This window comes from Anopheles darlingi, chromosome 2 (assembly GCF_943734745.1).
Source record: "Anopheles darlingi chromosome 2, idAnoDarlMG_H_01, whole genome shotgun sequence".
In the NCBI taxonomy this organism is placed as follows: Eukaryota; Metazoa; Arthropoda; class Insecta; order Diptera; family Culicidae; genus Anopheles; species Anopheles darlingi.
In genome coordinates this window covers 8,721,657-8,739,192 of record NC_064874.1, presented here as the reverse complement: position 1 = coordinate 8,739,192, position 17,536 = coordinate 8,721,657, and the positions used below count along the sequence as shown (strand labels likewise).

General features: G+C 46.5%; 9 protein-coding genes across 17 annotated transcripts in view; 3 read left to right on the top strand and 6 right to left on the bottom strand.

The window, feature by feature from the left end:
* Window positions 1-29: 29 nt before the first annotated feature.
* LOC125951228 (NPC intracellular cholesterol transporter 2-like) lies at window positions 30-688 on the bottom strand. The gene is made up of 2 exons (XM_049679904.1): window positions 504-688; window positions 30-444 (listed from the first exon to the last, which is right to left on the bottom strand). The coding sequence occupies exons 1-2, from the start codon at window positions 577-579 to the stop codon at window positions 68-70; spliced, it is 453 nt and encodes a 150-aa protein (XP_049535861.1). The 5' UTR covers window positions 580-688; the 3' UTR covers window positions 30-67.
* A 252-nt stretch (window positions 689-940) lies between these two features.
* LOC125951221 (NPC intracellular cholesterol transporter 2) lies at window positions 941-2,872 on the bottom strand. The gene is made up of 4 exons (XM_049679891.1): window positions 2,576-2,872; window positions 1,845-1,952; window positions 1,385-1,554; window positions 941-1,294 (listed from the first exon to the last, which is right to left on the bottom strand). The coding sequence occupies exons 1-4, from the start codon at window positions 2,727-2,729 to the stop codon at window positions 1,211-1,213; spliced, it is 516 nt and encodes a 171-aa protein (XP_049535848.1). The 5' UTR covers window positions 2,730-2,872; the 3' UTR covers window positions 941-1,210.
* A 372-nt stretch (window positions 2,873-3,244) lies between these two features.
* LOC125951218 (uncharacterized) lies at window positions 3,245-3,950 on the top strand. The gene is made up of 2 exons (XM_049679887.1): window positions 3,245-3,346; window positions 3,409-3,950. The coding sequence occupies exons 1-2, from the start codon at window positions 3,263-3,265 to the stop codon at window positions 3,883-3,885; spliced, it is 561 nt and encodes a 186-aa protein (XP_049535844.1). The 5' UTR covers window positions 3,245-3,262; the 3' UTR covers window positions 3,886-3,950.
* Window positions 3,951-4,232: 282 nt separating this feature from the next.
* On the bottom strand, window positions 4,233-4,888 carry LOC125951216 (uncharacterized). The gene is made up of 2 exons (XM_049679884.1): window positions 4,663-4,888; window positions 4,233-4,592 (listed from the first exon to the last, which is right to left on the bottom strand). Exons 1-2 carry the CDS (start codon window positions 4,882-4,884, stop codon window positions 4,248-4,250), a joined length of 567 nt encoding a protein of 188 aa, XP_049535841.1. The 5' UTR covers window positions 4,885-4,888; the 3' UTR covers window positions 4,233-4,247.
* Window positions 4,889-5,924: 1,036 nt separating this feature from the next.
* LOC125951215 (uncharacterized) lies at window positions 5,925-6,594 on the bottom strand. The gene is made up of 2 exons (XM_049679883.1): window positions 6,362-6,594; window positions 5,925-6,289 (listed from the first exon to the last, which is right to left on the bottom strand). Exons 1-2 carry the CDS (start codon window positions 6,584-6,586, stop codon window positions 5,942-5,944), a joined length of 573 nt encoding a protein of 190 aa, XP_049535840.1. The 5' UTR covers window positions 6,587-6,594; the 3' UTR covers window positions 5,925-5,941.
* A 1,472-nt stretch (window positions 6,595-8,066) lies between these two features.
* Window positions 8,067-9,012, bottom strand: LOC125951213 (uncharacterized). The gene is made up of 2 exons (XM_049679880.1): window positions 8,651-9,012; window positions 8,067-8,569 (listed from the first exon to the last, which is right to left on the bottom strand). Exons 1-2 carry the CDS (start codon window positions 8,900-8,902, stop codon window positions 8,231-8,233), a joined length of 591 nt encoding a protein of 196 aa, XP_049535837.1. The 5' UTR covers window positions 8,903-9,012; the 3' UTR covers window positions 8,067-8,230.
* A 144-nt stretch (window positions 9,013-9,156) lies between these two features.
* Window positions 9,157-13,370, bottom strand: LOC125951223 (NPC intracellular cholesterol transporter 2 homolog a). 3 transcript variants are annotated; one of them, XM_049679895.1, is made up of 4 exons: window positions 13,251-13,370; window positions 10,382-10,543; window positions 9,802-9,918; window positions 9,157-9,713 (listed from the first exon to the last, which is right to left on the bottom strand). In XM_049679895.1, the coding sequence occupies exons 2-4, from the start codon at window positions 10,479-10,481 to the stop codon at window positions 9,427-9,429; spliced, it is 504 nt and encodes a 167-aa protein (XP_049535852.1). In that variant the 5' UTR covers window positions 10,482-10,543; window positions 13,251-13,370; the 3' UTR covers window positions 9,157-9,426. The 3 variants fall into 3 exon arrangements, with proteins under 3 accessions (XP_049535852.1, XP_049535851.1, XP_049535850.1); XM_049679894.1 differs by having other exon boundaries at window positions 13,142-13,288; XM_049679893.1 differs by lacking the exon at window positions 13,251-13,370 and adding an exon at window positions 11,459-11,620.
* Window positions 13,371-14,382: 1,012 nt separating this feature from the next.
* Window positions 14,383-16,641, top strand: LOC125951142 (zinc finger protein ZFP2-like). 2 transcript variants are annotated; one of them, XM_049679756.1, is made up of 4 exons: window positions 14,383-14,701; window positions 14,766-14,952; window positions 15,017-15,135; window positions 15,197-16,641. In XM_049679756.1, exons 2-4 carry the CDS (start codon window positions 14,815-14,817, stop codon window positions 16,581-16,583), a joined length of 1,644 nt encoding a protein of 547 aa, XP_049535713.1. In that variant the 5' UTR covers window positions 14,383-14,701; window positions 14,766-14,814; the 3' UTR covers window positions 16,584-16,641. The 2 variants fall into 2 exon arrangements, with proteins under 2 accessions (XP_049535713.1, XP_049535714.1); XM_049679757.1 differs by having other exon boundaries at window positions 14,383-14,952.
* Window positions 16,642-17,049: 408 nt separating this feature from the next.
* The window catches only part of LOC125951107 (sodium/potassium-transporting ATPase subunit alpha), a 63,272-nt gene continuing 62,785 nt past the window's right edge, over window positions 17,050-17,536 (top strand). For 3 of the 6 annotated variants that reach the window (XM_049679690.1, XM_049679687.1, XM_049679686.1), the window contains exon 1: window positions 17,051-17,502. In XM_049679690.1, the coding sequence (XP_049535647.1) occupies window positions 17,479-17,502 (24 nt within the window). In that variant the 5' untranslated portion in view covers window positions 17,051-17,478. Of the gene's footprint in view, window positions 17,503-17,536 lie in introns of all 6 variants that reach the window. The other 3 variants (XM_049679688.1, XM_049679695.1, XM_049679692.1) reach the window with 2 other exon arrangements.

Below are 17,536 nucleotides of genomic sequence, written 5' to 3'. Positions count from 1 at the left end.
TAAACTGACCAACGTCCTCATCTCCATCTTATAACTTGTTTCGTTGTGCGAGATTTATTGGTACACTTCAGACCACGTTGGCCGCCAGCTGAAAGCACGTCACAATGTCGTTGTTCTGATCGAGCAGCTTCAGCTCCACGGTGAGGCTGAGCGACGGGTAGCTACTCAGCACCGGTAGCTGCAGCACGTACGTAACGTCCTCCTGCGGTGACAGTGGGCACTCGGCACCGATTAGCCACTTGCACGCATCTTGACGATCGTTCGGCAGTACAAAGGGAATCGTCAATCCACCAAAGCTGGCACGCACTTCCGGACGCAGGACCGTCAGCTGTTTGCTGGCCGTAAAGTCCACCAGCACCTTAGCATCTTGTCCTTTCGGGAGATCGCACGGTGTTGACTGACATCCGGGCACATCCACTGCGGTGGGTAGCGTTCCGTCGGTGCCTAAAAACGGGGAGCTCATTAGCTGGCCATGTTCAACACTTGGTACACCTTATTCTTACACTTCTGCACAGTGATTACATCCGACAGCACTAGCGCTGGTAGGCAGACTGCAAATAGACCGACAAGGAGCTGCATCGTTGATAGGAGCTGTACTGGCGGAGGAGCTGATGGAAGTAGTTGATTGTTCGATCGCAGGTCTGTTTAAATACTGTACAGTGTGATGATCTAACTTCTAATGAGCACAGTGGACGGTGAGTCAATTTAGTGCACGTGTTGGTAGAGGAAACACCTGCTCCCTGTCTGCACTTGACCGTAACAGGTGTGGCACTTGTACAAAGTGGATGAGCATAGAATTAATGGAGATTGCGAGGGGATAGCAACTGATAAGCTGTCATTGAACTTGGAAAGTTGGGCGGTTTTCCTATTCGTATAGTGGAGAGTTTCTATATTCGTTTAGATACTTTAATTTTTATTCCCTAGAACTGTAGGTGCATCATTTTTGGATTTATGCAAACGGTGTTAGAATGTAAACGATGAAGCGAAGAATATCGTTGCTGGTAAGGTTTTTTGCTCCATCTATTATCATGGCTTTTTAATAGTTGTCGGATAAACAAAGAATTATTTACTTAGCTACTGAAATCTCGTGTTTAATCTCAATTGATAGCACTAGAAGGTGCATTCGGAATCCTAAACATCGCCTAACATAACATCGCCTACTCGTAAAATCGCCTAACAAACCGCTTTACATGGCGTCTACCGGAAGGCACTAGGCAATGCACACCGGCAGCTGATAACACAGCAGCGTATCGCCCAGCTTGTTCCTCAACTCCCAGCGCAGCTTTCCGTTAATCTGATGGAGCGGGTGAAAGTTAAGACGAGAAGCGATTAGTATGGAGGGTGGCTCAGGCTCAGGCACAGGCCAGAGACACTTCAGACTCACCGGTGGCAGCTCCGGGTTGACGTAGATATCGGCTGAAAACAGTAAACCGAGCGCACCCTGCAGAGGGCAGACCGCACCGTCACATGTGGTCGGCGTGATGGTGGCCTTCGTTTTCACGCCGTTCAGTACGAAGTGCGCTTCATGCTTGAGGACACTGTCCGTACTGGCACCTTTTGTGCGGGACAGAAGAAACATCGAAAGGGACATAAACCGCTGGTTACGTTAGAGTAAATATTTATTTCACTCTGCCCGGCACCCCTCCCAGAGGGCAGGCAGAGTAGTTCTAATTGGAGCGCCACTTCAGACTTTGAGCTCGATCACTCGGCTTTACTACGATATTCGTGCCGAGGTATTAAACAAGCATCTGAGTAAATGATACGGAAGGGTAACTGGGTTTATAGCTAAGGCGGTCTCAAGACGAGACTCTGCCGTTGGCCACCACCGTAGAGCCCTTACTTACCATTAGAGGTGAATTCAGCGTTCACGGTAACGTTCGTTCCACGCTTCATAGTGCACGGTGATGAAGTACAGCTGGATAGATGAATGGCGATAACGTCGTATTTAGTACCTGCGACCAGAGAGGAAATCGAAAGACAAATCAGGCAGCTGTTGAACATTTACAATTCACCTGTTGAATTCCACGCAACGCAATTTCCGTTGGGAGTAGCTTCTAGACGTCCAGTGGCACCACAACATCCCTGCATGAAGTAGCATTGTTTTGCCATTAATCGGAGCGATAACGAACGTTAAAAGCGCCGTACCGTAGGCACTGAAGAGATAGTTGTAATAATAATTTTGAGTTTTACTTTTGTTTATCTTTGTACATTCAGATCGATGTCGTTATTTCATGCTGTCTCGTAAGCAGTTTCCTGTTGACAACCGGAATCTGCAACGTCCAGTCACGAGCGACACTCGAACCACTCGTCGTCGTAGCCGGCATGGAGTACGAGAAATCGCAAACACTAAAAAAACCCAAAATGGATTCACGCTCAATGGGCGCTTCATTCGCTGGATTGCCAGCGATAAGTGGCATTCGTGGAAGACAAAACGAACAACAGTACGCTGCAATGAAGTGATCAATCTTCCTCGCGTGACGTTTCGATTCCGTACTCTGCGCTTGCGCCGGAGTCCCAAGTATGGTTGAACCCTGGACCCGACGGGGTGATGCTCACGTTCCCTTTTCATACTTACCACAATCCTCGAAGATGAGACTGGCCGAGGTGTGCGTTTGTCGATGAAGTAGCCACCAACGATGGAACCACCAGCGAAGAGATCCACCCATCGTCACACCGGAACCCAATAGCACGCACAGTACCGGCAACGCTACGCTTACGGTTAACTTCATGTCTCAACGATGGATTAACTTTTTTTTCCTTTTCCACTTGATCGCTGGCTCTTTGTGACTGTTTCGCGAATGCTTTCGTACGGGTGTTGGTAGACCGGAGGGAGTTTTGAATTTTATCTTCACCTTCCGCCGTGTTGCGCTGATGAATGCTACTCGAAGACTGATGTTAATGGTCGGTACGTTGTGGTGGGTCTTGTTTTGCAGCGCACCGTTTCGATCGGTCACGAGAACTCGCTCGAAATCACTGATAAGCATCTCGACAACAACCGCTCGGTTGGGGGAGTGCGCGAACAAGATTAGGATTACGCGTTTGACATTCTCTGTAATGTCACAGCCAACTTGGTCAATGGTTTGATAAACGGTATAACCCAACCGGTGTTATGTTCTGCATCCCGGTGAATGGTTTGCGTGATTAACGTACTTCCGATATCTGTAAACATTCTAGCGTTATCGGTGATGTTGCTGAGTATAAAATGGCGGTATAATACCCGACACCCATAATAGTGTAACAGGTCAGTACTGCCAGAGGAGCTATGCTCCAATATCAAGCAATAATCCGCTGTACGGGCATCACGGTGATCGCATTGCTTTTGTTGAGCAATGGCGCAACGGCGCAGGTCAGTCAACAATAATCTACATTCTGGCTCACAGCCCAACTCACCCTTTTTTCGTTCCACAGAAGTATGAGGTACATCTGGATAAGCTGGAACGGTTGGATAGCGATGGGGACTACTTCACCTACAATTACACCTTCGAGAAGGTGTCCGAAATGAAGATGAGCTTTTCGGCCAACATCCAGCAGCACAAGGAACTGGACGATAGCTACACCGTCAAGGCGATGATGGCACGGGCCGAGCTGGCTGAAGATAGCGAGTACGAGGTGATGTTGGATCTGCGCAAACCACTCTGCGATTGGATGCGGACCATCTACAAGACGTACTTCTACGACGAGCTGAAAGCGGTGAGCAATATGCCCACACCGGAGACGTGCCCGCTACCGGTTGCCGAGTATTGGATGAAGGAGTACGTGTTCGATGTCGAGCCGTATCAGGAGATGATGACCGAGGGTCGTTGGAAGACGGAAATGATGCTAATGAAAGGGGAGAAGGCCTGCTCGGGGATTGTTCTGTGGTCGACCGTAAAACCGGCCTCTTGACATGTGCGTTATTGTAGCATCTCGCATCCTTATTAAATATACCTGCATTTGCACATTGTAGTACATCAAAATGAACTGTCCTTAATTATGTGTCGACTATTCTCTAGTAGCCGAATTCTGTGACGGCGACTGTGAATTTTAATATTATTGTGGTAAATTCCCTTAAACACGAAGTGTTTGCGAGCATAATTGTTAGCAATAGTTTCGGTACAGGCTGTGGCGTTTCGTAGATCCGTTCGTTCGTAATCACAAATTACTGAGGTAATCTGAAAAACATGTTACTTTCATGATATAGGCACAGGTAATCGATGTTAGCATTCATTTTAATATAGTTGATCACATAACAGGTGAAACCTTTTATTTTAAATCAATTCCTTCGTCAACTTCACGTACATCGCACCGGTTGCCACGACCTCGCCCGTACCGATAATGCGCAGTTCCGTAGTGGCACGCCAGAAACCCTCCGGTACGACGACTGGTATGACGGACGAATCGATGAACGCATCCTTCACCCAATATTCGCCTTTCGGAAACGGACACAAACCCTCTGCCGGAACGAAAGGAAGATTCGTAAAGTTCAGGAACATGTGCTGGTAGTCGCGATAGTGGGTCTTGATGAACTCGCAGAACGGGCGCGATGCCAGCTTCATCGGGTACGCGTCGTACTGGTTGTTTCCCTGGGCACTACGGGCAAAGCTAAGTCCATACTGTGGGTACAAGCAAAGAGAAAACACTCAACATGGCAGACATTATAGACGGTGACTTACTCCAACGTACCTCATATTGATCACCGAGATCAACCAACACCTGCGCTGTACCATTGAGCACGGATAGTGTACGGTTGTACTTACGAACGCGCAGCAAATCGACGTTGAATATGTCCGATCCGTTAATGTGCTCCCAGTGATCAAAGTCCACAATCACCTTCATTAAACCGTAACTCTGTTGCGTCGCATACAGCAGATAGATGACCAGAGTTAACAGAGTAATCGCACGCATGATGACTGGAGGGAAACTTTTCCGTTCATTGTGGTATCAGCATCATTTATACCTTTATACGCCGTTCTAATTTGTTAATTGTTACACGATCATGTCAAGTTTGATAACGATGGTAAACAAACAAATATTCCAAAGTAAATTTGTAGGAATTCCGGTGGAAAACAACGTTGATAAAGCGGAAACAGAACGGATAAGAATGACGGATACTTCTAAGTAGCATTATTGTGCGTGAAAAGACATTCCGGATGTCCTTTATCAGGCCAGTTGGTCATTGTAGGGATTGTATCTATGGAAAAACCGGATAGATATCCGTGTAAAATGTTGTTTACGGACAGGAAGGAATAGTTTTTTTTTCATAAATCAATATAAAAGGCTTATGCCAAAAGGACGCTACTACGATTTCACGATTTTACTGGGAGTAAGAATTAATTTAATTAAAAAATAATTTTAATTAAAAAATATTTTTCGTAAAATATAAAGCTACCTTATTTCTCTTCTAACGCAGTATAGGTTGTTTAGATGAAAAATTAACAACCTTTGTAAAACTATCAATGGACAACGTTACGGCCTTTAGACATGCGATTCTGGTTTTAGCCATAAAATGACCAGAATGGGATGAGGGTCTTAATAATTGATAGTAAATTGGTGAAAAACTTTTTGGAAATCGTTGAAATCGAAATGCAACCCCAACCGTTGTATGCACCAGAAATTGTTTTCTTTGAATAATACTTTTTTGATTGCTAAAATAAAAAATTGGCAGCACAGCGCTTCATTTTCTACGAAAGTATTGAAAAAGGGGTTTCTGAATGGATTGCTTCGAACGAGGAAAATTCTACCGATACAGAATTCGAGAACTACCTCAAAGATAGGAAAAAGTAGTAGCTATCGACCCGATAAACCTAGTCATTCATGCTTAGTGGATGTAGTTAGTCACAAATGTTTAACGACAAACGGTAAGAGTTAATTCATACATATTTTGAACATAACACGTCACAAGTAGGAAGGAACTTTATTTTTGACGCCGGCCAGCTCGACTGTAGAACGCGCAGAACATGGCCTACTGAACCAGTTCCTTCGTTAGCCTCACATACATCGAACCACGCGCGAGCAGTTCACCGGTGGCGCTGTCGGTTAGATCGGTCGTACACCGCCAAAGCCCTTCCGGAACCACGATCGGAATGACGGACGAGTCAATGAACGCATCCTTTGCCCAGTACTCGCCCTTCGGAAACGGACATAAACCCTCGGCCGGTACGAATGGTAGATTAGTGTACTTGAGAAACAGATGCTGGTAGTCGCGGTAGTACGTTTGAATGAAGTCACAAAATGGTCGCGATGCCAGCTTCATCGGATATGCATTAAACTGGTTGTTGCCGAGGGCACTACGGGCAAAATGGACGCCGTACTGGAAATGGAAACAAATGGGTTTGCAAAGTAATACGTGTACTTTCGTTGATAAGCCAGGAAGCGTACAAACCTCATATCGGTTATCCAGATCCTGCAGTAGGAAACCGGTACCGTTCATCACAGATATCGTGCGATTGAATTTTCGTACACGGAACTTCTCCATGTTGAAAAACTCCGAACCATTGTTAGTTTCCCACCGGTCGAAGTCAAGTATCACTTGTATCAGAGTGTCTCCTGGGTTCGAGGTGATGAATAGAATGGTAACGAAGAGCCCTAGGGCACCGATTGATGTCATCTCTTACCGTGGTCGACTGCTAATGCACATTGCAATCGGCGTGCGAGCAGTTTAAAGCACTTGTTGGATGGATTATAATGACTGATAAGTCAATTTCAATCTGCTTCGCGTGCAGAAAGTACGCTTGTAACCGAGTGTAGCAACCATAGACAGGAAATGCATCAAATCATGTTGCATCTGAACCTACCTGAAAGTTATGTTCTGTTCTTATCAAAGAGATTTATAACATAACCATTAGACTACCTTAATAATAGATAATTAAACTCAAAAACAATCACGTTTATATTTTCATTACCGCTTTATTTCATTGAAATGTAATTTGCTGCGCTAAAGCGTTTGGAATGGGAATACATGCACCTAAAAGGCATCCTCGTGAGTGACTTTAACGTACACCTCTACCGTTACGATTGGATAATCTTCTCTGTCGTGGAAAATCAAAATATCCGCACGCCAAAGACCTTTCGGAAATGCTGGATTGATTATCTTAGGGTCCAGTGGTTTGTTCCGAATATAATACAGCTGACCGGGCATCGGGCAGGTGCCTACGTCGGGGAAGTTGGTGGTGTTGCGGTAAAACTCGCGATAATCTCTGTACGTTGTGTTCAAAAATTGACAAAATTTCTGCTGTGGAATTCGGAACGGTGATCGTATGAACTGATTATTGCCCAGGGTGCTGTACGAAAGTACAAACGAGAGCTGTAAGAACCGAAAGATTAATTTGATTATATGCATGATACTAACATCGTTTGATCGGCTACAAGAATATCGGTCATTTACAGCGTAACTATCGTTCAAGTCGTGAAACAATTCGAACTCGCCATCCAACACAGAAATCGTACGATTGAACTTGCGGATTCGCAAATTCTTAAACACAAGATAGTCGCTACCATTGTACTGATCCACTCTTTCGTACATCACTTGGACGGAGGATGCCAAGGAGAAGTTCGATGGAACCACAACCAGAACCAGGGCCAACAGAAAACACTTTATTGATAAGCAAATAACGACTTTACTAGGTAAGGATTCCATTCTGTATGAGCTTAGTACACCAGCGTCTAGTTGTTTTTATAATAGATTGACTACATTGATAATGTCCGCCGCCATTAATTGATTGAGCAAGAGATTTGTGGAGAGAACTATGTCATCGACAGCAATCACGGCCAAAACGATAAAGGTGATGTCGGTAACATGCAATGCGTGTTACTACATTTTGCGTATAATATCATCGTTGTAGTAGTTGTCAAATAGATACATTAGTCATCTGTGTAGACATTTAAGCGAAGAGAAGGACTTCCCTGATTTTAACAGAATTTATCGTTACAAAAAGAAAAAATATTTTAAGTAACTTTGTTTTAGTTCTTACTTCAATATGCTCTGTGCACTGTATACTGGATAGTAATCGTATAATGAATATACTTCCCGGCAACAGACCATCAATATCAATATCAATCTGCTTCGCGTGCAAAAACCGAGTGTAGATACCAGAGACAGAAAATGCATCAAATCATGGTGCATGGTGGTTCTCTTCTTATCAGAGAGATTTGTAACATAACAATAAGACTACTTATTAATAGATGAAATAAATTGAAAAACATTCCCGCTTTGTTTGTTACAAAAAGCATGCGCAAACGGGAATTCATGCACCTAAAAGGCATCCTCGTGAGTGACTTTAATATACATCTCTACCGTTACGATTGGATAATCTTCTCCGTCGTGGAAAATCAAAATATCAACACGCCAAAGACCTTTCGGAAATGCTGGATTGATCAAGTTAACGTCCAGCACTTTATTCCGAATATAGTACAGCTGACCGGGCATCGGGCAGGTGCCTACGTCGGGGAAGTTGGTGGTGTTGCGGTAAAACTCGCGATAATCTCTGTACGTTGTGTTCAAAAATTGACAAAATTTCTGCTGTGGAATTCGGAACGGTGATCGAATGAACTGATTATTGCCCAGGGTGCTGTACGAAAGCACCAACGAAAGCTGTAAGAACCGAAAGATTAATTTGATTATATGCATGATACTAACATCGTTTGATCTATTGCAAGACCATCAGCCACTTACAGCGTAACTATCGTTCAAGTCGTGAAACAACTCGAACTCGCCATCCAACACAGAAATCGTACGATTGAACTTGCGGATTCGCAAATTCTTAAACACAAGGTAGTCGCTACCATTGTATTGATCCACTCTTTCGTACATCACCTGGACGGAGGATGCCAGGGAGAAGCTCGATGGAACCACAACCAGAACCACGGCCAGCAGAAAACACTTTAATGCTAAGCAGATAACGACTTTACTAGGTAAGGATTCCATTCTGTATGAGCTTAGTACACCAGCGTCTAGTTGTTTTTATAATAGATTAACTGCGTTGATGCTGTCCACCGCCATTAATTGATTTGGGAAGCAAGAGATTTGTTGATAGAACCGTTGGCGCTGATGCCATCGACAGCAATCAGCGCCAACATATGGCGTTACAGCGTTACGCAACCTTCAACCAACGCCACGCCATCACGAATAGAGCATGATGCAAGAAAGATTGTCATCATATCAGTAATAGGCAACAAGTGTTTGATAACTTTTTTAAAAAGTAAAACTTTAAAACAAACCATGTTTCCCCACTTCTCCCTGCAGCTGTCACATGTACTTCACAGAACTCATTGGGACCCCACGACGCTAACAAGCTTCTCGGCGATGGACTACCGAAAACGATCCCGATAGTCGTTCCTTCCTGGGACCGTGCATGGCAAGTGGCAGCGTGGCAACGTGTCTGGAGAATCCGAATCAGTCTCACTCCTGGGGTCCCTCGGTGGCCTGCTACGACCCCGTGCTATGCGCTATTAAACGATCTTGGCCGGCACCTCGAAGCAGGTGATCGCTCGGCCACTCTTCGTCTGCAGCTCCCAGTGGATGGTCATGCTCGGGATCTTGGGGTAGATCTCCAGCACATCGAAGCTACGCTTGTACACCACCGGCACGCCAGCCTTCAGCGGGCAACCGACCTGCGTTTCACCATCTTCCGCGAACAGATACTGACAGGCACTGGTACCATCGACACCGATGAACGGTAGCGGTAGGCCCACGATTTTCGCAAACACCGCCGTGTTTAGGCTCTTGACATCTTCCGCTGTTGAACGAGAGAAGACGAGTAATAGATGATTGATTGATTAATTGATAGACCAGAAACCGGAAGGGAATAAGAAGACAGAACTTACAGGGTGTGAACTTCTGGTTGATGCTAACCGAGGTTCGGCGCTTCAGCTTGCACGGTCCCTTCTCGCAGTTGCTGATCTCGATCACGTTCTCCTCGATCGGCACCAGGGCACGCGTATCTGTTTGGGGGGGATGAAAAGCGACGCACAAAAATAGACAAAGATCGTAAGAAACTCGCCAGAAATGACACATCTGCGAGTAGCGCACTTGACTCAAATCGAAAGACTTCAATGATGGTACACGCGGGATTATCTTTCGAAATTTTAAACCATTTTCGTTTCAACCATTTTCAATGTTTTCAAACTGCTCTCAAATTCCACTAAATCAAACATGAATTTGTCTCTACACTCTAACTCAAATACACCAACTGAGCCGCCCGGATTTTTTTCTCTGCTTTTTTTCAATTGCAGGTAATCTTTTATGATAAAAAGATGCTTAATTTATGATTTACGAATGGAACAGAATGATTTCTTCTCTCGAGTATTTTAACGAAAAACTCTAATGGTTGGGTTGGTATGTTGTAAAGCGCGCTGGTCGATTTGGCGTCTACGCCTTGTAGTAGGATTGCAAAGATATACTTACCACCGCACGATTCGACGACGGTAGCGTGTGCGTGCTCAGGCAGAAGGCTGCAGCAGACAACGGCGACGACGAGCAGTACGAAGGTGGGGAATGCTTTCATGATTACAACGACTGTGTTGCGTACCGTGTTGCTATCGTCGTCTTTGACTCGTGGGACCGTAGCTGAAAGCGGAAGAGAGGATACAATTGTGCGATTCACTCCATGATGAGCTGGTGGGAATTCGCGGAAGCGAAGCCACAGTTCGCAGGTCAATCAAAGGGTGCAAAACGGAGGTGCATCAGCAGCGCATCGAGGCGAACGGTAATTTCACCTGACGCAGGCCCTAGCGATTGCGATAAGCGGTAGCGCCCAGGCGTCTATTCATCCCGGTTTCAACATCCGCGAGCCGCAAACAGGTTCTGGTCCGGGATCGTTGCATCTCGCGGTTAGCGCTCCGAACCGGCCCATAATCGGTCTGGCTCTCGGCGAGGGTAATTAGATGGAATCTCATTACGGCAAAACTCGTCCCTTGTACCGATTGACGTCGCATCAATCGGACGCGCAGTAGGCGTAGCTTCAAGCCTTGCATCTCATGCTCGCTGGCAATCTGGAGTGCTATTGCTGGGCCTCTGCACGATTTCCTTGCCACGCGACCTTGAGCTTCTTTTTAAACAAAAGCAAAGTTGCCTCCCCCCATCCCCCGACAAAAAAAACTGCACAAAAAGGTGGTGGTCATGTTTGGTTTCTTCTGCCCCCAAAACAACCTCCGGCTCCGTTTGCATACTCCGCACTCTCGACGTTTCGGAGTTGCACAGAAACCTCCAGCATTTGCCACTCACTGGCCACTTCTTATGACATAACACACACTCGCACACACACACACACACACACACTCGGTACGCCGTGGCCGTGGTGCGAGAAGCGTTTACAAATCTTCACACTTTGCCCCTCTGGCCACCTCTGGCCACCTCTGGCGTTGTCGTGCCTTCACCACCTAGCCTAGCGCAATCGATCATCCGGAGGGTACTTCAAATGCGATCGATGGCTGCTTCAGATATATATAACGAGAAGAAGATCTTAAGCAGTGCGTCACTTACGTGTTTACCAAATTCACTTTCACAAAGTGCACGATTCGTTCGTTCCTTGCTCGATTTGCGAGAAGCTCTCCGAATGATGATCCGATGTGATCTTCAGGACTCTCCTCACCGATAGAACGTTCGACTGTGAGTGGTGTGGTTGATGTGTGCTGAACCGCTGTGCTTGCTGCCACATTTATAGGTACCGTAATGGCATCGGAATCGGCACAGACTGGCGCACACGCACGCACACGGACACCCGTTGCCCTCCCGCTGAGAACGCGAACGAAGCTTTGAAGCGCTCTGTCTTCGCAGCAGCCATTCTCGATAAGCCAGATCGATGCGGCCGACGAGGGATGGGAAGGGGGTAGAAGGTGAACGGAACGTACACGGTACACGTATAGCAGACGATCAGGCCGGGCCACGGTTACGACGACGACGCCCTGGATCGTACGTGAGTGGCAAGTTGATGTTTGCGGGGAGGGTTAACGCTTTGTTTCCGTTTGGCGGAGCTGAGGGTGGTGACGATGCGAGGATCTGCCATGGCCCCGACATTGCCATCCACAGTGACAGCTGTTTCGCGTGTGTCTGTGTCTGGTGTGTAGGAAGTGATCGAGCATAACAGGAAGGATGCATGATTTATTCGTGCACCGTCGATTAGGCACAGCATGTGGGATGCATTTGTTGGCGCAGCCTCAGCAGGCGGTGACACCCCCCCCCCCCCTTCTCCCCCTTCGAAAACAGCGGCGGATGTTGGCCCCATTCGGCCATCTTGTAACAACGTCCCAAAAATAGCATCCCACGGGCTTTTACTTTTAAATCGTCGTCGTCGTCGTCGTCGTCGTCGACGTCGTAGCCTACAACAGGGAGTTGGTTGTCTCGTTGAAAACAAAACCAAAAAACATGCTCTCGTAACGACGACGGATTGGTTTCACGCTTCGAGAACTGCGGGAGCGGAGGAGACGATGGGCTTATTTTTGAAAAATGCTAATTCCGGCTCGATGATCACCAAGATCGAAGATGGGAGCCGAAGAAGCGCAAAAGATTGGTCATCGTTTACGTTACGCACTGGTGACCGTGGTGGGCACCGGCATCTGGAGAGCATATCCTCTACAGCAAACAACAGTCGTGTGGCCTTGTGGTCTTTTGTTGTTGTTCTATTCTGTTTTTTCTAGCTATGAAGCTTCCCGTCCGTGCTCGCTCGCATGATGGCTTTATTGAGCTGAATCGGCATTGGATCGAGAAGATCACAAAAAGGGCAAAGGAAGTAAAGGTTCCATGTAGTAGTAGCGCTAGCTACCTGCCACTCATAACTATGTAACAAGTAACAGCAAAATTGCGGTCGTGTAATGATCTCGTTTACGTTTCGCTTTTACGTCTTGACGAGCGTTTCATACGACCACGGTGCTACCAACCACCAAACCAATCAAGCCAGGTAGCTTAACCTTCCATAAAAATAAGTAGTAAACGGGGGTTTTAGTAGTAAAGTAGAAACCTTTGAGTTATTGCTCTGATTGCACTTCTGTCGCTAATCGTCCAACACAACTGGACACACTATGGCACGCCGCCATTAACCGTTACGATCGGCGATCACATTTATTAGTTGTTCCGTACACGGTGAATCAATTGATATTCAGCTCTTGTCCTTCTAAGTGTTCTTGAGCCGCGATCCCTCCGATCACTTCCTAGGGCGTTGGTGTTTACCTCAACTGTCTGTCTGTCCTTCTTGTGCGCAGACAGCTGTTAAGGTGTGGCGTATCACGGTTAATGATGCGCCGTTGCAATCTCCGGAGAAATGGCGATCGAAACTTACTATTTTTCCAGCAGCTCTGGCACACCAAAACACGCGGTCGACGTCGTTGCACGATGGTTACTGACGGTGGTGTTTCGGGCTCGAAACGTCTAGACCATGGTGGCCGTCTCGTGTCGTCGTCTACTCGTCACGAGCGATCCACTCGGAGCCGGAGCCGTAGCCGGAGCCGTAGCCGGAGCCTTGCCCCGCATGCTCGAATATACCAGCAATTACTACAGCTCATGGCGGGTGGGCCATGCATGGAGCAGGGCCAACCGGACCGGAGTTCCTTGTTTAGACAGCGCTTCGGGGCCGGCCGTTGCGTCGCGATCTTCGCAGCAATCTCGACGCCTCGCGGGTTCACACCTCGCGGACATTGGGACAAGATTATCAACACCCGCAGGCGCCGCTCAAGGCTAGCGAGCCTCCAACTTGGTGGTGGTTGTTGTAGGGGTGGTAGTAAATGGTTAGAAGGCGGCACTTCTTCCTCGATGCAACGATAAGCTGTGGCCGGTGAAGCAGTTGGGTGGTTTCATGATACGATTCGCCAGCTGTGGGACGGAAGTTGGGTTCCGAAACTCGTCTTTTGTTGTGGCCCACAATAGGTAGACTCATTAACCTTGGCCTTCATCTTCGCCTTTTCTGCGATTTATCGCGATTTATGGCGTACAATTGCGAGTCGCAGCGGAATGGAACGAATCTGTAGCTCGCGGGTTTCGTTTGATTCAGCTGGCCACTCAGGCATGAAGCGATTAATCAGCATATTAACGATGTTTCGCGAAATTGGAAGATGAGCTGACTGAAGAGAAACAGATCACCTTCACCAGCGGTCGATAACCCTTGATCTGGTTTTGGGATTTGGCTTCGATGTTCAAGATCATGTTCACTGATCGAATGCTGTAGGATCGTATGAATGTGATCATTCTCCTTCTACATCTGGTTGAGCATCAGGCCAATTACTTCGTCATGAAAAAAAACTCGGTTTTCTTTTGGCGCAGCATTCAGTTAAAAACGGCCGTTTCAAACCTCCCTCGACTCCCAAGCTCGTGCCGTATAAACTGCTTGACCACTGTATAAACGGATCCAGGAGTCGAAAGTTCCGTCGAAAAATGGGCTACAACCCTGTGCGTTTGTTTTGGTTTAGGAAATTGCTGAAAACATAAAGAATTTTTATCTTTTTTTAACCATTCCATCAATTACTGGATGAATATAAAGGTGATAAGAGCAAATTAGGATCATTTGCAACTTCTGCTATTGTTTCCATTGGAAAAATACGCCGGGAAAGTGTAGGAAACTTGAAGAACCGCATCCCGAAAGATCCCCGAAAAGACCGGCCACAAACTACGGAAAAGGATACTGCTTTTTGCTCTTCATTTTTCCTAAAACGATCCTTTTACAAGCTCCGGGAGGCAATTAACCCAAAGGAGCACAGAGAGATCTGCTGCAGAGAAGCGGGAAACCATCGGAAACCGGCAAGCATTAAGGTTCATGATTCTGTAAGGATCTGTTGCACTAATGATCGAATTCTCCTTCCAGCAATCATCACGGCAAGATCTCCTGGGGTAAAGCCGGTTAAGAATGTAAAATGGATAATTTTACGCCGAAAATCACCACAGAAACTTGCAGATTCTGTTTGCTTGATGATAAATCCGTTTTGCGGCTCTTCGATTGTTTCGACGCGAACGAGAATGCTGAACTTCTGCAGACCATCGCCGGATGTGAGGTAAGTTCTTTCTGGAGCAGAAATTTATCTTTGAAATAACGTCTCTTCCGATTATCACTCGCAGATCACTCCCGAGGAGACACATCAGAATATCTGCCCCAAATGTGTGCAACAGATGAAACTGGTCATGGACCTAATTTCCGAGTTTCGCCGGGTGAACAAACTGTTTTGCAGTTTGATAGAGTTAGTAAGAAAATGAGGTTTTTGCTTCCCAAACTAAACTAGAGCTTGTTTTGTATTTCAGAAAGCAGGATTGCAATTTTCGGGACGCACTGGAAGGAACACCGATGATAACGTTGCTGCTGCAACCAGCTACGGAAGACACAGAATTGATCGCTGAACCGGCCTGTGCCGAATCTGAGGAGGAAGAGTATTTCCCAACAGAGGCAACCGACTGCGACGATTTAGATTACAATATACACTCATCAGAGAATGTGCCGCAGGTCGAGCAAGTATCGGAAGTTCCTCCGGATGCACCAATTACCAAAGAAGAAGACCAAATTTGTTATGTTTGCCATTCCTTCAGCGGCTCTCGAGCCGCAATGAGTAAACATCTGCAAAATACTCATGCCAGCGATGGGCCCTATCGATGCAGCCAGTGCCTGTTCGTTTTAGCAGGTGTCCAGGAGTTGAACGATCATTTGCGCAACCACGCAACACCGTTCGGGTGTTTGTTCTGTACAGAAATGTTCCAGCAGCCGGACGAGTACAACGAACACCAGCGAGTGTGCACCGGTTACAGCTGCTACGGTTGCCAGAAACGATTTTCTAGCTTTACACACCTGAAGAATCACAATGGCTGCGGATCGTCAAAACTGCAGCGATTGCGGTCGGTCAACAGTATGCTGAAGGCCAGAATTGGTTCCACATCGTTTCAGTGCGGATTATGCAGCGATGCTTTCCATCGCGGTTATCTGCTTGCTCGGCATCTAGAGAACGATCATCCTACCGTACCGGTGCCGTTATTTCAATGCAATGTGTGTCGGCTAAAGTTCACAACGATTGGCGACGCGCGGAAACATCGGATCTCACATAAAACCCATAGCATTGGAATGCAAACCAAAAATGAGCTGGAGCAAGAATCTCTTCGAGAAGTGGACCTAAATGATAAGAATGATTGTATTATCTGCTGGAAGAGCTTTAAATTTAATCGGGAACTGTTACAGCACCTCGAGACGGAACACAAAGACGTACGCGTGAGGCTGCACCGGTGCACCAAGTGTGATCGCAAGTTTACGAGTGAGGCGAAGCTGCAGAAGCACGATTACAACACCCACCAGGGCCGGCAGCCAAAGTTTGTGTGCACATTCTGTGGCCGTGTATTTAACAAGCGAATTGGACTGCGTGATCACGAAAGCACACACTGTGGCCAGAAGCGATACAACTGTGAGAAATGCAAGCGGGAGTTTAGCTACAAAAGTTCGTACGACCGCCATATGCAAGTGGTGCATAGCGATGCCAAAAATTTCACCTGTGAGTACTGCCAGAAGAGCTTCAAGCGGAAACCGACGTTGAAGGTGCACCTTCGATTGCACACCGGAGAGAAACCTTACCAGTGCGAATTCTGCGTTCGGCAGTTTGTCGATGCGTGCTCTTTCCACAAGCACAAGAAAAAGGAGCATGGTTTATAATTAACCCTGGTTTAGGTGGTCATCAATGGATTCGAAAGTATGAAATAAAGTCCAAAGAAACACGAAGAACGATACGGTCGGAAATTGTAATATAATTGCCGAAGAAGAGAATTTCAGAGAGGAGAGATAGAGGCTTCGAACGAATCGCCATTGACGATCAAGGAGGTCCTGCAATAAATATGCCGTCTTGTCTGGACCTTTTTCGTCAGAAATTCGTGAAACCCCACGTTCGTTCCTCGGCTACCGAAACCCCAAAAATATTTTTAAAAACCGCGGAAAAAACGGCCAATTCAAACAAGAAACGAAGTGGTGAACTCTCCAATCCGTACAGTATAAACTCTTTGAGCTGGTCTTACAGTGGTAGTCGATAAAATACGATCGTTTGGTTAAAATAAGGTAAAATTTTCAAAAAAATCAAATTTCCAAGTGAAAATGGGCTGCAACCCTGTGCCGTTGTTGTGTTGAGGTGTGAGGTTAGAAACAGGCGTTTCGCTGTTTTAAAGGGGGTTTTTAAAGTATTCTCAACAATTTTCCTGAATTTCGGTACAAAGATTACTCCCCAAAACGAATTTTAAGTAGAACCTCGAGGGCGGAACGGAAGCCACAGCGCTCGGCGGCCGCGCCTCGTTGAAAGGTGTGTGGGTGCGTGTTTTTATTGGTGCCATCATAGAACCTCGTCTCGCCTCGGAAAAAGGGGGACATTAATTATCGATTGCGTGCGTGCGACTCACGAGTGGAGCTGTGTGCCATCTAAGTAACCGTTGCTGCTGAAAAGAAGAGGTGAGAATTAAACGCACGTTTCGAAGATTACGAACGCCCAATCCCTAGAGAACCCGAAACCTGCTTTTGCACACAAAATAAATAGAGGAAGGTAGAGAGAGGAAGTGAAAAAAACATGGCCAGGTCGTTGGAGGAAGAGGTAAGTGCATTCCGTTACTTAGTAGTCTTCTAGT